Source organism: Coregonus lavaretus, assembly GCF_964263955.1.
Source record: "Coregonus lavaretus genome assembly, chromosome: 3".
Lineage (NCBI taxonomy): Eukaryota > Metazoa > Chordata > Actinopteri > Salmoniformes > Salmonidae > Coregonus > Coregonus lavaretus.
Genome location: NC_139990.1, coordinates 25979780 through 25994381, shown reverse-complemented (window position 1 = coordinate 25994381; position 14602 = coordinate 25979780). Strand labels below are relative to the sequence as shown.

General features: G+C 40.5%; 1 protein-coding gene across 1 annotated transcript in view; it reads right to left on the bottom strand.

Annotated features, from left to right (window-relative positions):
* LOC311117046 (POU domain, class 2, transcription factor 2-like) overlaps positions 1-14602 on the bottom strand; it is a gene marked incomplete at its 5' end in the record, with an annotated part of 43699 nt that overhangs the window by 6339 nt on the left and 22758 nt on the right. The window contains 3 exons of the mRNA XM_084157477.1: positions 6379-6435; positions 7059-7093; positions 7776-7841. Of these exons, the coding sequence (XP_084013603.1) occupies positions 6379-6435; positions 7059-7093; positions 7776-7841 (158 nt within the window). The remainder of the gene's footprint in view (positions 1-6378; positions 6436-7058; positions 7094-7775; positions 7842-14602) is intronic.

Genomic DNA, 14602 nt, shown 5'->3' with positions numbered 1-14602 from the left:
ACCTGATGTGCCCACAATTTGCCTCATGCAGCGCGACACATCTCCTTCGCATAGAGTTGATCAGGCTATTGATTGTGGCCTGTGGAATGTTGTCCCACTCCTCTTCAATGGCTGTGCGAAGTTGCTGGATATTGGCGGGAACTGGAACACGTCAATCCAGAGCATCCCAAACATGCTCAATGGGTGACATGTCTGGTGAGTATGCAGTCCATGGAAGAACTGGGACATTTTCAGCTTCCAGATCCTTGCGACATTGGGCCGTGCATTATCATGCTGAAACATGAGGTGATGGCGGCGGATGAATGGCACAACAATGGGCCTCAGGATCTCGTCACGGCATCTCTGTGCATTCAAATTGCCATCGATAAAATGCAATTGTATTCGTTGTCTGTAGCTTATGCCTGCACATACCATAATCCCACCGCCACCATCGGGCACTCTGTTCACAACATTGACATCAGCAAACCGCTCGCCCACACGACGCCATACATGTGGTCTGCGGTTGTGAGGCCGGTTGGACGTACTTCCAAGTTCTCTAAAACAACGTTGGAGGCGGCTTATGATAGAGAAATTAACATCAAATTATCTGGCAACAGCTCTGGTTGCCATTCCTGCAGTCAGCATGGCAATTGCACTCTCCCTCAAAACTTGAGACATCTGTGGCATTGTGTTGTGTGACAAAATTGCACATTTTAGAGTGGCCTTTTATTGTCCCCAGCACAAGGTGCACCTCTGTAATGATCAGGCTGTTTAATCAGCTTCTTGATATGCCACACCTGTCAGGTGGGTGGATTATCTTGGCAAAGAAAAATGCTTACTAACAGGGATGTAAACAAATTTGGGCACAAAATTTGAAATAAATAAGCTTTTCGTGCGTATGGAAAGTTTCTGGGATATTTTATTGCAGCTCATGAAACATGGGACCAACACTTTACATGTCGCAGGGCACAAAATTAACACCCGCCAAATGCGGGTAGATTTAGGTATTGGCAGGTAAGAATGTCTATTTCACCAGCCACGTTGGCGGGTGGTCAATTTGCAGGGCTCTATAGTGCGAGCATTACATTTGAATCTGTGAATAAAAAATAGAGTCAAAAGCCAAGTATCCGCATATATGCGAGTTGTGATTTCTAGCAAAAAATGCTGACGTAGCTGTTTTCAAAGTATTTCTGCTGTTTTGTTTTATAGCTGCTAATCGCACAAAGAAATATGAATCCTAGATCCCACCTCGCGCAGCAACAGCTTTGTGCACTGTGAGTGAAGCGCTGATAGATTCATGTTTGGAGGTGCTGGCACATAAAGGTTGGTCTAATGTACTCAAGCCAGCAAAGTCCTCCGGTTTCTTGGCTATTTACATTGTTTTGTTCACAAGCTCGGTTGTTTTTCAAATGTTCGTTTGAATCTGCTGCTTCAACTGATAGCGAAGAGAAGCGGTCTACTACTACTCTGAGTGGCGCAGTGGTCTAAGGCACTGCATCGCAGTGCAAACTGTGCCACTAGAGATCCTGGTTCGAATCCAGGCTCTGTCGCAGCCGGCCGCGACCGGGAGACTCATGGGCGGCGCACAATTCGACCAGGGTAGGGGAGGGAATGGCCGGCAGGGATGTAGCTCAGTTGATAGAGCATGGGGGGCCAGTATAAAAAAATATGTATTCACTAACTGTAAGTCGCTCTGGATAAGAGCGTCTGCTAAATGACTAAAATGTAAATGTACTCACATCCGAAATCTCCCAAACACATACACATACAGACTCGAGCGGTCCCGTTACCACGGTAACCTGCCACCCTTAAAGGGGCAGCTGAACATTATTTCTCATCTGATATTTGGGGTAAAAGAATCGGGTCACAAAACATTTCATTAAATTGAGCAATATACCACATTACTTCTTAATAATACATTTCTTGTTTTAGAAACATTACAAAGGATGGTCATCATTTTTTAAATATAATTTAGGCAAAAATATATTTTGGCTGGTAAAAATTCTGAGTGGCTGGTAGATTTTTTCATCTACCTGCCACAGTGGCAGTGAATTTTAGGCCCTGATGTTGCATTTATATTTTTGTTCAGTGTATATGTGACTTGTTTCAGGAAACAAGGCATATGTCGCGCTTCACTACTTCACAGGAGAGGCATTTGAACGTAAACATTTTTTTTTTTTTTTATCAAAATGTGTCTTTTGGCAGAAATGCCTTCTGGAACATGTGAACTTTTATGTGCCTTAATAACAAACTTGGATTTCATCTGTAAATATGTATAAAATTGTTAAATGAGCCTAATGGGTTTAGCCACGGAAAAAGACAGGAACCTTCCCACTAGCCATGATTGGCTGAGATAATGGATGGGCTGGACATGCCGAGAGATTTGTTCGGATTGGTCTGCCATGTAGCATGCTTCTGTCTATAACATGAGCTGCTCAGTATGTGTAGGTAATCCTTTCTAATGCAGCTTTTTTGAAAGATATCACAAAGAACTGCAAAAGTGTTACTAATGCTCTCCACTTTCTGGAGGACCGAGTTTTGATATCAGTGGAATGTCCAGTAGAAGCAGAGTATGATAGCTAAGGAGATGGAGAACATTCTGGCGTTTGATTGCAAATATGCAGAGGGAGTCGAAAAGAGAACACACAGAAGGCTGTTGTATAAAACATCTGTCTCCAGATTACATTTTCAAACTAAGGGCAACCATGGCATCCGTGACAGAGAGAGAGAAGCGTTCATCCATGTATACAGGTAAGAGAGTCTAGCTTTTCAGATATGATATATTTCTAATTTTCTCAGAAAGTTGTTTTCATTGCAAGTTAAAGCGTACTGTTAGCTAGCTAGCTAGCTAACGTTAGCTGGCTGGCTCGCTAGCTAACATTACGTGTATGATGTGTGTAGTATTATTATTTGTATCTCAGAGCATTTGCATTGCTAGGTATAGCCTAATGTTCGCTAGCTAGCGAACACTGAACCTAGTTGGTTAGCGTTAGCTTCCTGCAGATTCATGCAGGGTAGTAACTTTATGAGTTGGGATTATGGTTCATTGTTTAGCTAGTTAGCTACATGTCTAAACAAAAGACTCCACTATGCAAGTAACCATTTCACTGTACCGTTTACACCTTCTGTATCCTGTGCATGTGACAAATAAACGTTGATTTTATTTGATATAGTGTGTATGTTACCAAAGACGGTAATGTGAAGAACAACATGACCTGCACCAAAGTCAAATTAGGATATAACGTTAGGCCAACAAGATAGTTTCCAAGTTAAAAAATTATCCGGTAGAATGCCCTGCTTTTATTTTTATCACACTCACAACCGTGAGCTATTTTCTGTAATTAGCTTGCCATTAACTTTTAAATAATGATCTTGTTGTGTAATAATGAATACAAATTAGCTAAAGTTAAGACGTTGTCAGCTATATGATATGGTCATCATTTGAACTGGCTAGCTACCAAGCTAGAAATTAACCAAAACATTGTTAAGAAAGTTTATTTTGTCTTTTGGTTTGCTGGATTGACATATACTAAATTAATTTTTAAATTGATGTTTTTTTTTTTGTGTTAAAATACACCAGTTATGCTATTTTGGACCACCAGGCTGCTGACGTCATGCAGCCTGTAGTTTTTGTGTTTATACTTTTTCAAAACGACAACGATACGTTTGATGTCGGTGGACAATAGACATTTACATTTGAGTCATTTTGCAAACACTCTTATCCAGAGCGACTTACAGTTAAGTGAGTGCATACATAATTTCTTTCTTTTTCATAGTGGCCCCCCTGTGGGAATCGAACCCACAACCCTGGCATTGCAAACGCCATGCTCTACCAACTGAGCTACATCCCTGCCGGCCATTCCCTCCCCTACCCTGGACGAAGCTGGGCCAATTGTGCGCCGCCCCATGGGTCTCCCGGTTGTGGCCGGCTACGACAGAGCCTGGATTCGAACCAGGATCTCTAGTGGCAAAGGTTCCTTAGACCACTGCGCCACTCGGGAGCCAGGCAGACATGTCGATAGATGTAGTATAAACCAGCCTTTAGTGTTGAAATCTTTGATTGTTTAGTACACTACCATACTCACTCTGTTTAGCACATGGCCTCACGTGAATCCTTAAAGAGATGGGTGGGGCTAAGGCTTAAGAGGGTGTGAACGATGCTGAATGGGTGTAGACAAAGAAGAGCTCGCCAGAAGGTGTACCAAAACATTCAAGGACCGTTTTCTCAAAAGTGGGGTTACAAGTTTATCAACTTCCAAAGCAGAATTACTTTCCCATTGTTCCTCAACTGTAGTGTATGATATACCATTTTCTAGCTCTGAGTCTCTACTTTTATCCAATTTAAAAAACAGCATTTCACATTTTGCTACATAAGACTGAATTGAGCCAGTCGGAAAGTATTCAGACCCCTTGATGTTTTCAAAATGTTGTTAGGTTACAGCCTTATTCTAAATTGATTGAATGGTTTTTCCACCCTCATCAATCTACACACAATACCCCATAATGACAAAGCAAAAACAGTTTTTTTTAGTTTTGTTGCTAATTTATAAAATAAAATAAACATCTCCACAGCATGATGCTGCCACCACCATGCTTCACCGTAGGGACGGTGCCAGGTTTCCTCCAGACGTGAGTCGTGATGCTTGGCATTCAGGCCAAAGAGTTCAATCTTGATTTCATCAGGCCAGTGAATCTTGTTTCTCATGGTCTGAGAGTCTTTAGGTGCCTTTTGGCTAACTCCAAGCGGGCTGTCATGTGCCTTTTACGGAGGAGTGACTTCCGTCTGGCCATTCTACCATAAAAGGCCTGATTGGTGGAGTGCTGCAGAGATGGTTGTCCTGGAATGTTCTCCCATCTCCACAGAGGAACTCTAGAGCTCTGTCAGAATGACCATCGGGTTCTTGGTCACCTCCCTGACCAAGGCCCTTCTCCCCTGATTGCTCAGTTTGGCCAGGCAGCCAGCTCTAGGAAGAGTCTTGGTGGTTACAAACTTCTTCCACTGTGTTCTTGGGGACCTTCAATGCTGCAGAATTTTTTGGGCACCCTGCATCCTGAGCTCGATTTCGAGTCTCATAGCAAAGGGTCTGAATACTTATGTAAAAAAGGTATTTCAGTTTTTATTAGTTTTTTATTAGCAAAAATGTCTAAGAAGCTGTTTTCGCTTTGTGATTATGGGGTATTGTGAGTAGATTGCTGAGGAAATGTTTTTATTTAATCCATTTTAGAATAAGGCTGTAACGTAACAAAATGTGGAAAAAGGCACTGTATATACTGAACAAAAATATAAACACAACATGTAAAGTGTTAGTCCCATATTTTATGAGCTGAAATAAAAGATCCCATACATTTTCTAGACGCACAAAAAGCTTATTTCACTCTAATTTTGTGCACAAATTTGTTTACATCCCTGTTGGTGAGCATTTTTTCCTTTGCCAAGATAATCCATCCACCTGACAGGTGTGGCATATCAAGAAGCTGATTAAACAGCACAATCATTACATAGGTGCACCTTGTGCTGGGGACAAAAAATGCCACTCTAAAATGTGCAGTTTTGTCACACAACACAATGCCACAGATGTCTCAAGTTTTGAGGGAGCATGCAATTGGCATGCTGACTGCAGGAATGTCCACCAGAGCTGTTGCCAGAGAATGTAATGTTAATTTCTCTACCATAAGCCTCCTCCAACATCTTTTAGAGAATTTGGCAGTACATCCAACCAGCCTCACAACCGCAGACCACGTGTAACCACGCCAGTCCAGGGTGGGTCTGGCTCCGTAACCTATGCCCTCCCAGGCCCACCCATGGCTGCGCCCCTGCCCAGTGATGTGAAATCCAAAGATTAGGGCCTAATTTATTTATTTCAATTGACTGATTTCTTTCTAGGAACTGAAACGCAGTAAAATCTTTGAAATTGCTGCATGTTGCGTTTATATTTTTGTTCAGTATTTATGAATTTGATCAGCATTTTGGCCCTAATGGGGGCCACAACATACAGTACAAAATATATTACCATGCATAAAATGTTGAGCTCTGTTGAGTAAATAATTTTACAATATTCCAAGTTGGCTGACGATTTCTGACCTGAGGAAGCTCCTATCCATCCATCTGCCCAAAACTATTTTTTTCCTTGATCTCCCTCAATTTCTATACATCAATGTCCGCAGTCTGTCTCTCTGAAGCATGTTTTTATAAAGTGGGTTGTGCTCGTTCCTACTCTCTAGTTCTCAGGAGTTGATGGGCATGTCAGCATTCATAATGGTCAAAACATCCTGATTTGCATATTGGCCTATCTCTATGCAGCTCCACCAGAGGTATATCGTGGGGGCTAAATAGATAACAGTCACTCACACACACACACAAACCGTCTCTCTCGCATGTGAGTGCACTAATTCACTCACCTTGATGCTGCTCAAGGTAGGAGAAAGACTGAAGGGACTCGTTTTCATTGGCTGAACCTGTGATGAGACGAATGGCAACAAAAAACCCATTCAGACACAGATCTTTAAGTCTATTAATGTGCAAAGCCATAAACACAGGTGCCATTCCAGGTTGATAGAATACCTTAATAAAACTCATCAATTGAATCCACATGTCTCCTAATCATTTGCATTTTTACATTAATTCAAACCTATCCAAAAAAGTACAACAGTAGGACCTCAGGAACATTTGGGGAATTGAGGTGGTCCTGAACACTGAAATGTCTGTAACACTTTGAAATTCACCTAAAAACAGCATCAAACCTTTATAGAATATTTTGAATGCGTATGTTTTTTAATAATTTAGCCAGATACTGTAAATATCTGATATGTTTTAAGCAAATCCAAGCAACATTTCTCTTTGTCTGTAGACTAAGATGTTTTTTTGCATTTAGTAGGCCTACATGTCCCGGTTTAATATTGCCCGTTCGGTTGACCGGTTAATCCATAACTCTGAGGTTTGTATCTTTGAGGTTCTACTATATACACAGATAATCTTATTACAAACTTAGAGCAAACAACAGCAATACATAAAAAACGAATAACAATAAATATACAACAACAAACATCATTTTACATTTAATTAAATTGAGATGACAGACCTGATTTTTGGCATCGGGACAGTTCCTCTCGGAGTCTGTAAGATAAAAAGAGAGTGAGAAAGACATAAAGACAGGGGTAAGAAAGAGAGAGAAGAGAAAAGTGTAAGATGGAATTCTAATAACCCCATAATGATCTACTGTAAATGCCTCAGGTTGTAGAAAAAACTTTAAATATGTTATTTCAAATGTAAATTACTAACATTCCGCAGCCCAAGCTGTCAGCTAAATCTAGTTAAACACGTAGGTGTGTGACAATATGACTCTGATCAGTGACTTATATGGAGGTATAGTGTCACGTGCATAAGTCATACAAACAGGCTGACAAAAAAATTCTCACTCTCTGTTCGGAACATGTGAGAAACGTGACCAAAGGTGAATATTTGAGGTATGTTATTGTGGATATTTTGTGTCATAGGGCGCAGGTAGCCTAGGGGTTAAGAGCATTGGACCAGTATCCGAAAGGTCGCTGGTTTGAATCCCTGACTAGGTGAAAAATCTGTCAATGTGCCCTTGAGCAAGGAACTTAACCCTAATTGCTGCTGTAAGTCGCTCTGGATAAGCGTGTCTGCTAAATGACTTAAATGTAAATACATCTAAAAACAATACACCAGAATAGCCCACTTTCCCCAATCAATATGAGAACACAAACAGACACACACAACATACTTTTCATTCAAACATATAATAGGCCTGATGATAACTGATATTAATGGTTACCTGTGCTCTCCCCTGGAAAGTCTGCCCCAGTCTTCTCATCCTCTGCTGGTTTTGACATCCTGATATCTGAAGGGGAGAGAGGGAAGCAGGTTAAATATAACATGTTTCCAACTGACAAACATCCCCAGCCCGCCCAGCATTTATGGAGGGATGAGGATGAGAGATTCACAGGGAGAAAATCTTCCTCACCCTTTCTTCCCCTCCCTCCATCTCCGATTCTCCTTGGATCACACAGTGGCTTTCCGGTTTATGAGTGTCACAGGGACATGTTCAATGTTATGCCGTAACGCATGCTATGCACACAAGACTCGAGAGAGAGAGGCCAAAAACTATATTTCCATCAGGCTGGCTTAATGAACACAAGTGAAATGGTTATGAAACCTGGCATGCGCCTAGGTGGCACAGTCCACGTCTTTTCAAATCTCTCCACCATAAATCCAACTAATCTATTTGTAATAAAGTCAGCGTCGATAAAGGAATGTGATTTTCTGGAGGGGGAATTGCAGCATGAATAACACAGTCATATGTTTTTACAGAATTGGGAAAAATAAACAATTTCACGTCAAACATAAATGTGAAAGTGGTATTCAAGATTTCCAAATACATTACATACTGTATAAATAAATACACAATACAAATTACAATAATACATCTTTCACATAATTAGAAATAAGAGGAATACTGTGACTCATTTCATATAGGCTAAGTCTACATTTTTGGGAATGTCTCTCAAAAACCTCGATAATTTAATTGCATAGGCCTAGACAAATGATTTCAACTGGTCATTTTTGTACAATAGATTAGAGGCTCAAATTGAAGAGAATTTATTTATGCATACAAGTTTTTGACAGAAATGTATTATGCTCCAAATGTAGCCTTTTTTAAATAAAAACTATTCTTCATAATTTGTCTTGAATTTAAACTAAGGTTAATTTTGACCTACAATGAATGACACAAGAATGAATGACACAAATAATTATGTATGATGGAGCGCAAGGCATTTGACAAGCTAATAGGGTAAGCTATTTACATGCATGTCTTAAAAGATTTTGTAATAGTCTACAGTTGTTTTAATTGCAGTATAGGCCTACCTATGTTATAATAGCTGCACTAATTATATTTCAAATAATAATTCATGTTAGGCCTTATGAACCTGAAATGAACGTCGTGTCATGGAAAACAACTCCGACATTTTCCATTCTACTTGTTTACCTCTAATCTAAATATTCACATTTGAATAGATAAACGTTTAGCCTAGCTGTTATGAAAGCCTAAAAACTTCACATTATCAAACAATGATATATCATTTAAGAGTTACCTGGGTTATCGACATTCATGAGAAAATACAAATATCTATCGGAAGCTTTGGTATGGTAATGTCCTTCCTACTATCACGTTATGGTTGCCTATTTGCGCGTGACTAATTTTGCATATCTGCAGATTTCCTCAAGCGCAATGAATAATTTCGCGCCATTTATTGGGCCAATCAATGTGCCTAAATAGTTTGCAAAGGGTTAAAGGTTTCATTACATTAGTGAACAACAAAGTCTACTTGCAGATGAGGTCAAATAGACTGTCTACAGTAATAAGCCTCTATGCATATAAGCGAAACTTTGAGCATCTTCCACCCACCCTTTCAGCCTCTATAGGCCTACCATTTCTATGAGCTATTCTTGGATGCCTAAATTTCTTCCACCCTCAACACTGACATCATGGTGAGTCATTGGTTTAGCTTTGTTACAATTCTAATGGCTCTAATTATAGACTAATAGGCCTATAATGATATGCAGCAAAAGTTGAGCGTGCTGCTCTGAGGGAAAACAACCCAACTGCAAAGAATTCCAATAGCCTAGCCTAAAACTGATCTCTCTGGTTCCTCCCCATTGTTTACGTGAAAGACAGACAGTTTATGGCAATAATAGCAGTTGGGCAAATTGAGCCTGCTCTGAGATTATTTTTTGACTGACAAAAACCAAAATAAATAAAAATCAGTAGGCCTACTTATCTTTCTGATTCCTCCCCTATGTGCAGGGGTAAGGCAGGCAATAGTCCTATTGTATATGACTGCGTGTTAATAGCTCATTTACATTTTCGGGAAAGTGATCATAATCTTCGGGCAACCAAAACATAGTCCAGATCTGTGCCTTTCTGACCTTAATGTCAATCCCTGCCTCTGTCCTATGATTCATTTTTATGGCATAATCTACTACTTGACATAGCCTACTTGACTTTCCATCACTAGTCTTCATATTGTATTGCCTCCATCCCCAGAAAGAGAGGGGTGTTAAGAATAACACAAAGACATGCAAATACACACCGCCTAACAATGGTTATACACATCTAGAAGTAGCGGTAAAATATGACCCTGGTAGCCTGTACATTAATCTATACTTTACGCGCGCGCGCACACATACACGCGTTGGTCTTCCTCAGAAGAGATGACCAGACATTTCATTACAACTATGACCGGCAGAGCTCGTTTTGATGTTCACTAATTAGCCACATTTGAATAGACAAACGTTTAGCCTAGCTGTTATGAAAGCCTAAAAACGTCACATTTTCAAACCATGATATAATTCAAGAGTTACCTGGGTTATCGACATTCATGAGAAATACAAATATTTATCTGAAAGTTTGGTATGGTAGTATCCTTCCTACTGTGGTCCTCTGTAGCTCAATTGGTAGAGCATTGCGCTTGTAACGCCTGGGTAGTGGGTTCGATCCCCGGGACCACCCATACGTATGCATAGAGGCGCAGTGGTCTAAGGCACTGCATCGCAGTGCTAACTGTGCTACTAGAGATCCTGGTTCGAATCCAGGCTCTGTCGCAGCCGGCCGCGACCGGGAGACTCATGGGCGGCGCACAATTGGCCCAGCGTCGTCCAGGGTAGGGGAGGGAATGGCCGGCAGGGATGTAGCTCAGTTGATAGAGCATGGCGTTTGCAACGCCAGGGTTGTGGGTTCGTTTCCCATGGGGGGCCAGTATAAAAAAAATAATAATAATCTATTCACTAACTGTAAGTCGCTCTGGATAAGAGCGTCTGCTAAATGACTAAAATGTATACGTAAAAATGTATGCACACATGACTGTAAGTCGCTTTGGATAAAAGCGTCTGCTAAATGGCATATTATTATACTATCAAGTTATGGTTGCATATCTGCACGTGACTAATTTTGCATACCTGTAGATTTCCTCAAGCACAATGATTAATTTCGCGCCATTTATTGGGACAATCAATGTGCCTAAATAGTTTGCAAAAGGATAAAGTGAACGTACTGTTTTATTACATTAGTGTCCAACAAAGCGTACTTGAAGACGAGGTCAAATAGATTATCTACAGTAATAAGCCTCTATGCATATAAGCGAAACTCTGAGCACCCTTTCAGCATCTATAGGCCTACCATTTCGGTTAGCTTTTTTTGGAACACTAAATTCTTCCACCCTCAACACTGACACCATGGTGAGTCACAGGTTTAAATGTGTTACAATTCGAATGGCTCTAATTATTGACAGGCCTATAATTATATGCAGCGAAAGTTGAGCGTGCTGCTCTGATTAAAAACCAAACTGCAAAGAATTCTAATAGCCTAGCCTAAAACGGATCTCTCTGGTTCCTCCCCATCATTGTTTACGTGAAAGAGAGGCAATTTATGGCAATAATGGCAGTTGGGCAAATTGAGCCTGCGCTGAGATTTTTTTTGCTGACAACAACCAAAATAAATAACAATCAGTAGGCCTACTTATCTTTCTGATTCCTCCCCTATGTGCAGGGGTAAGGCAGGCAATAGTCCTATTGTATATGACTGCGTGTTAATAGCTCATTTACATGTTCGGATAGTGATCATAATCTTCGGTCAACCAAAACATAGTCCTGACTTGTGCCTTTCTGACCATAATGTCAATCCCTGCCTCTGTCCTGTGATTCATTTTTATGCAATAGCCTACTACCTGACATACTTGACTTTCCATCACTAGTTTTCATGCAAATGCACACCGCAAAATACACACCGCCTAACAATGGTTATACACATCTAGAAGTAGCGGTAAAATGATACCCTGGTAGACTGTACATGAGCCTATACTTTACGCGCGCGCACCACACACACACACACACACACACACACACGTTGGTCTTCCTCAGGAGAGATGACCTGACATTTCATTATGACCGGCAGAGCTTGTTTTGATGTTCACTAATTAGCAGCGCTTGTTACCGACGGCAACGTTAATTAACCCCCAAAGCCTCCACCCCAGGAGAGACCATTAACCAGTAATTGGTACAAGACGAAGAGCGGAGTACTTACCTGGGAATCAGACATTATTGTGGACCATAGCCACCATCTTACAGTAAGAAAGTCATTCTTCTGTACTGACCTTCCTGTTTTCCTTCTCTTTTTTGCCTTTCCACTCTCTTTTTATTTTATTTTTTCCACATTCACGCTTTCACGCAAAGCCTAAGATGTAGTAGAAATGTAGATATGAAAATAGCTATAGCTGAACCTGAATAGTAAAATGAGAGATATAATAAATAATAAATGTTAATATTAGGCTTCTTACGGGTCCGGTTTGAGCTCTATTCTACATGCAAATATGTGAGTTTAAAGAGATGGTGATGATGAACATTACCTTATCACCTCACTCATAATTCTCCCTCCTCCCACTACGACTCTTTCACCGTCCCCCTCTACACCCCCATCCTCCTCCCGCCACATCCTGTAACATATGTAGTGCATGAGCGAAGGAAAGAACACTAGAAAGAGATAGAGGGGGATATTGGTAAAAATAAGACGATGATGCCTGTTGTGTTTGTGTGTGTGTGTGTGTGGGGGGGGGGGGGGGGGGGGGGCTCACCATTTAGTAATTTTAACTACCATTTATTCAATAGCAAAAAATACAAGATACACATTTCAAAACTCTCCTTTTTGAAGTGCTGAATATAAAGAATAGTAGATGGTAAATATAATTTTCCATACAGTATTTGACTATAACTTGACATGCACCATTTTTGATAATTTGTATCCAATGGCAGGTTGTGAGCATGTTGAGAAATCTATCAGTCTTACAGTTTCATTATCCTTATACAGTACGTAAAGCAGTTGGCTACTGTAAAAACGTAGTACGGTGTTAAATACAATTTCTGCCTCATGCAACATTTTATAAGATCACCTTTTCTAAGTGACTTGTCAACTGATACAGTATCGCCTGTCTCTCTGCTTGAAATTCATCAGCTTACAGTGAGTGTATCAATGAAATTCAAGTAATGAGTGGAATATTTTGTTATATACAACCCAGGTATTTCAGCAGTGCATTGTACACTACACTATAATTCCAAATAGTAGCACATAGAGTGACTCTTTCCACTTTGTCCTATTGAAGCACACTGGCTGATGGAGAATGGTGATGTAGTATTTACAGCCACATCTATATATGATTTGGTTTAACCTTCCAACATAAATTGATGTCAAATTGATACAGTGTTCAGCAGTTATCAAACTATAAAACTAGGCACTACATCATTTTGGTTCAGTAGTTATCAGTTTTGAGCAGTTTGATTAAGTGATAGTTAATTGTATTGTAAATAACTGACAAGAAAATCATATCAAAAGTAAAATGAATATTGCATTTTGAAAAGCAGATACTTAATAATTTTTATTTTACCCCCTTTTCATGATATCCAATTGTGATCTTGTCTCATTGCTGCAACTCCCAAACGGGCTCGGGAGAGGCGAAGTACACTTCATGCCTCCTCCAAAACATGACCCGCTAAACCGCGCTCCTTAACACCCGCCAGCTTAACCCGGAAGCCAGCTGCACCAATGTGTCAGAGGAAACAATTGATGACCGAAGTCAGCCGGCAGGTGCCTGGCCCGCCACACGGAGTTGCTAGAGTAATTGAAAGAGTGATTTGGTGCAGTGAACAAGTGCCTTTGTGAATTTGTTTCTTGTACTCAGTCAATTGGAAATGTGCTTAGAGTTTTGAAACATGAGCCATTTTGATGATCTGTTTAGATTTTTGTGCTTAGAGTTGTGAAAATGTACCACATACTTGTACAAATTGCAACAAAGTCATACAAAAAAGTGTATTAGGGTCAGTATCAAGTTCAAGGTCTGAGGAGGAGGAGGATGAAGGAAGGAGAGGTGGTTTCAGAACGTACAGAGTGGGAGAAAGAAAGTGAGAGGCTGGGCGGAAGAAGAGAAAACAGCAAGCCCAAATACGAAAAGGAAAGAACGAGTGAATGTGTCGCAGTTGGAAAGTGCTTTGGGTGGCTGCTGGAAACTACTGGTCATACGAGGAGAAATATCCTTCCGCCTGCCTTCACTCACCCCATGTCGCTCTTTCTTTCTTCTTTCCAATTTCTTACTCCCACTTCTTCACAGTCGCCTATGTAGGCAGATACAGTATGTTCTTATCATTACATACTGTGTGTAATTTAAATTCCGAACAGAAATTCCGTTTCGTTTGAGAATCTGTTGGATATTAACAGGATTTGAGGAAATTGTGTAGCTAAAGACTACCACATGGTGGCAGCACTAACCTGCTGATTCTGAGGGGCTCACAGACTGCTGTAGGACAAACAGCAGGGTGAGACCCGCTGTGGTGCTTCACTCTTCAATCATATCACACTATATTTTCTCATAACAGCAGCACATAAACTCTCACAATTCAACTACCTTAGATTACGTTTTATTACATAGACTCAGTATTGTCTGCTTCTGGCATGGTAAGAGCTCGGACAGTCTGTAACTCTTTGAAAATCACAAACACACCAAAACACTGCTTAAAGTCTGCTGTTAAGTATATGGTTCAAGTCCATTGCATCTCTAT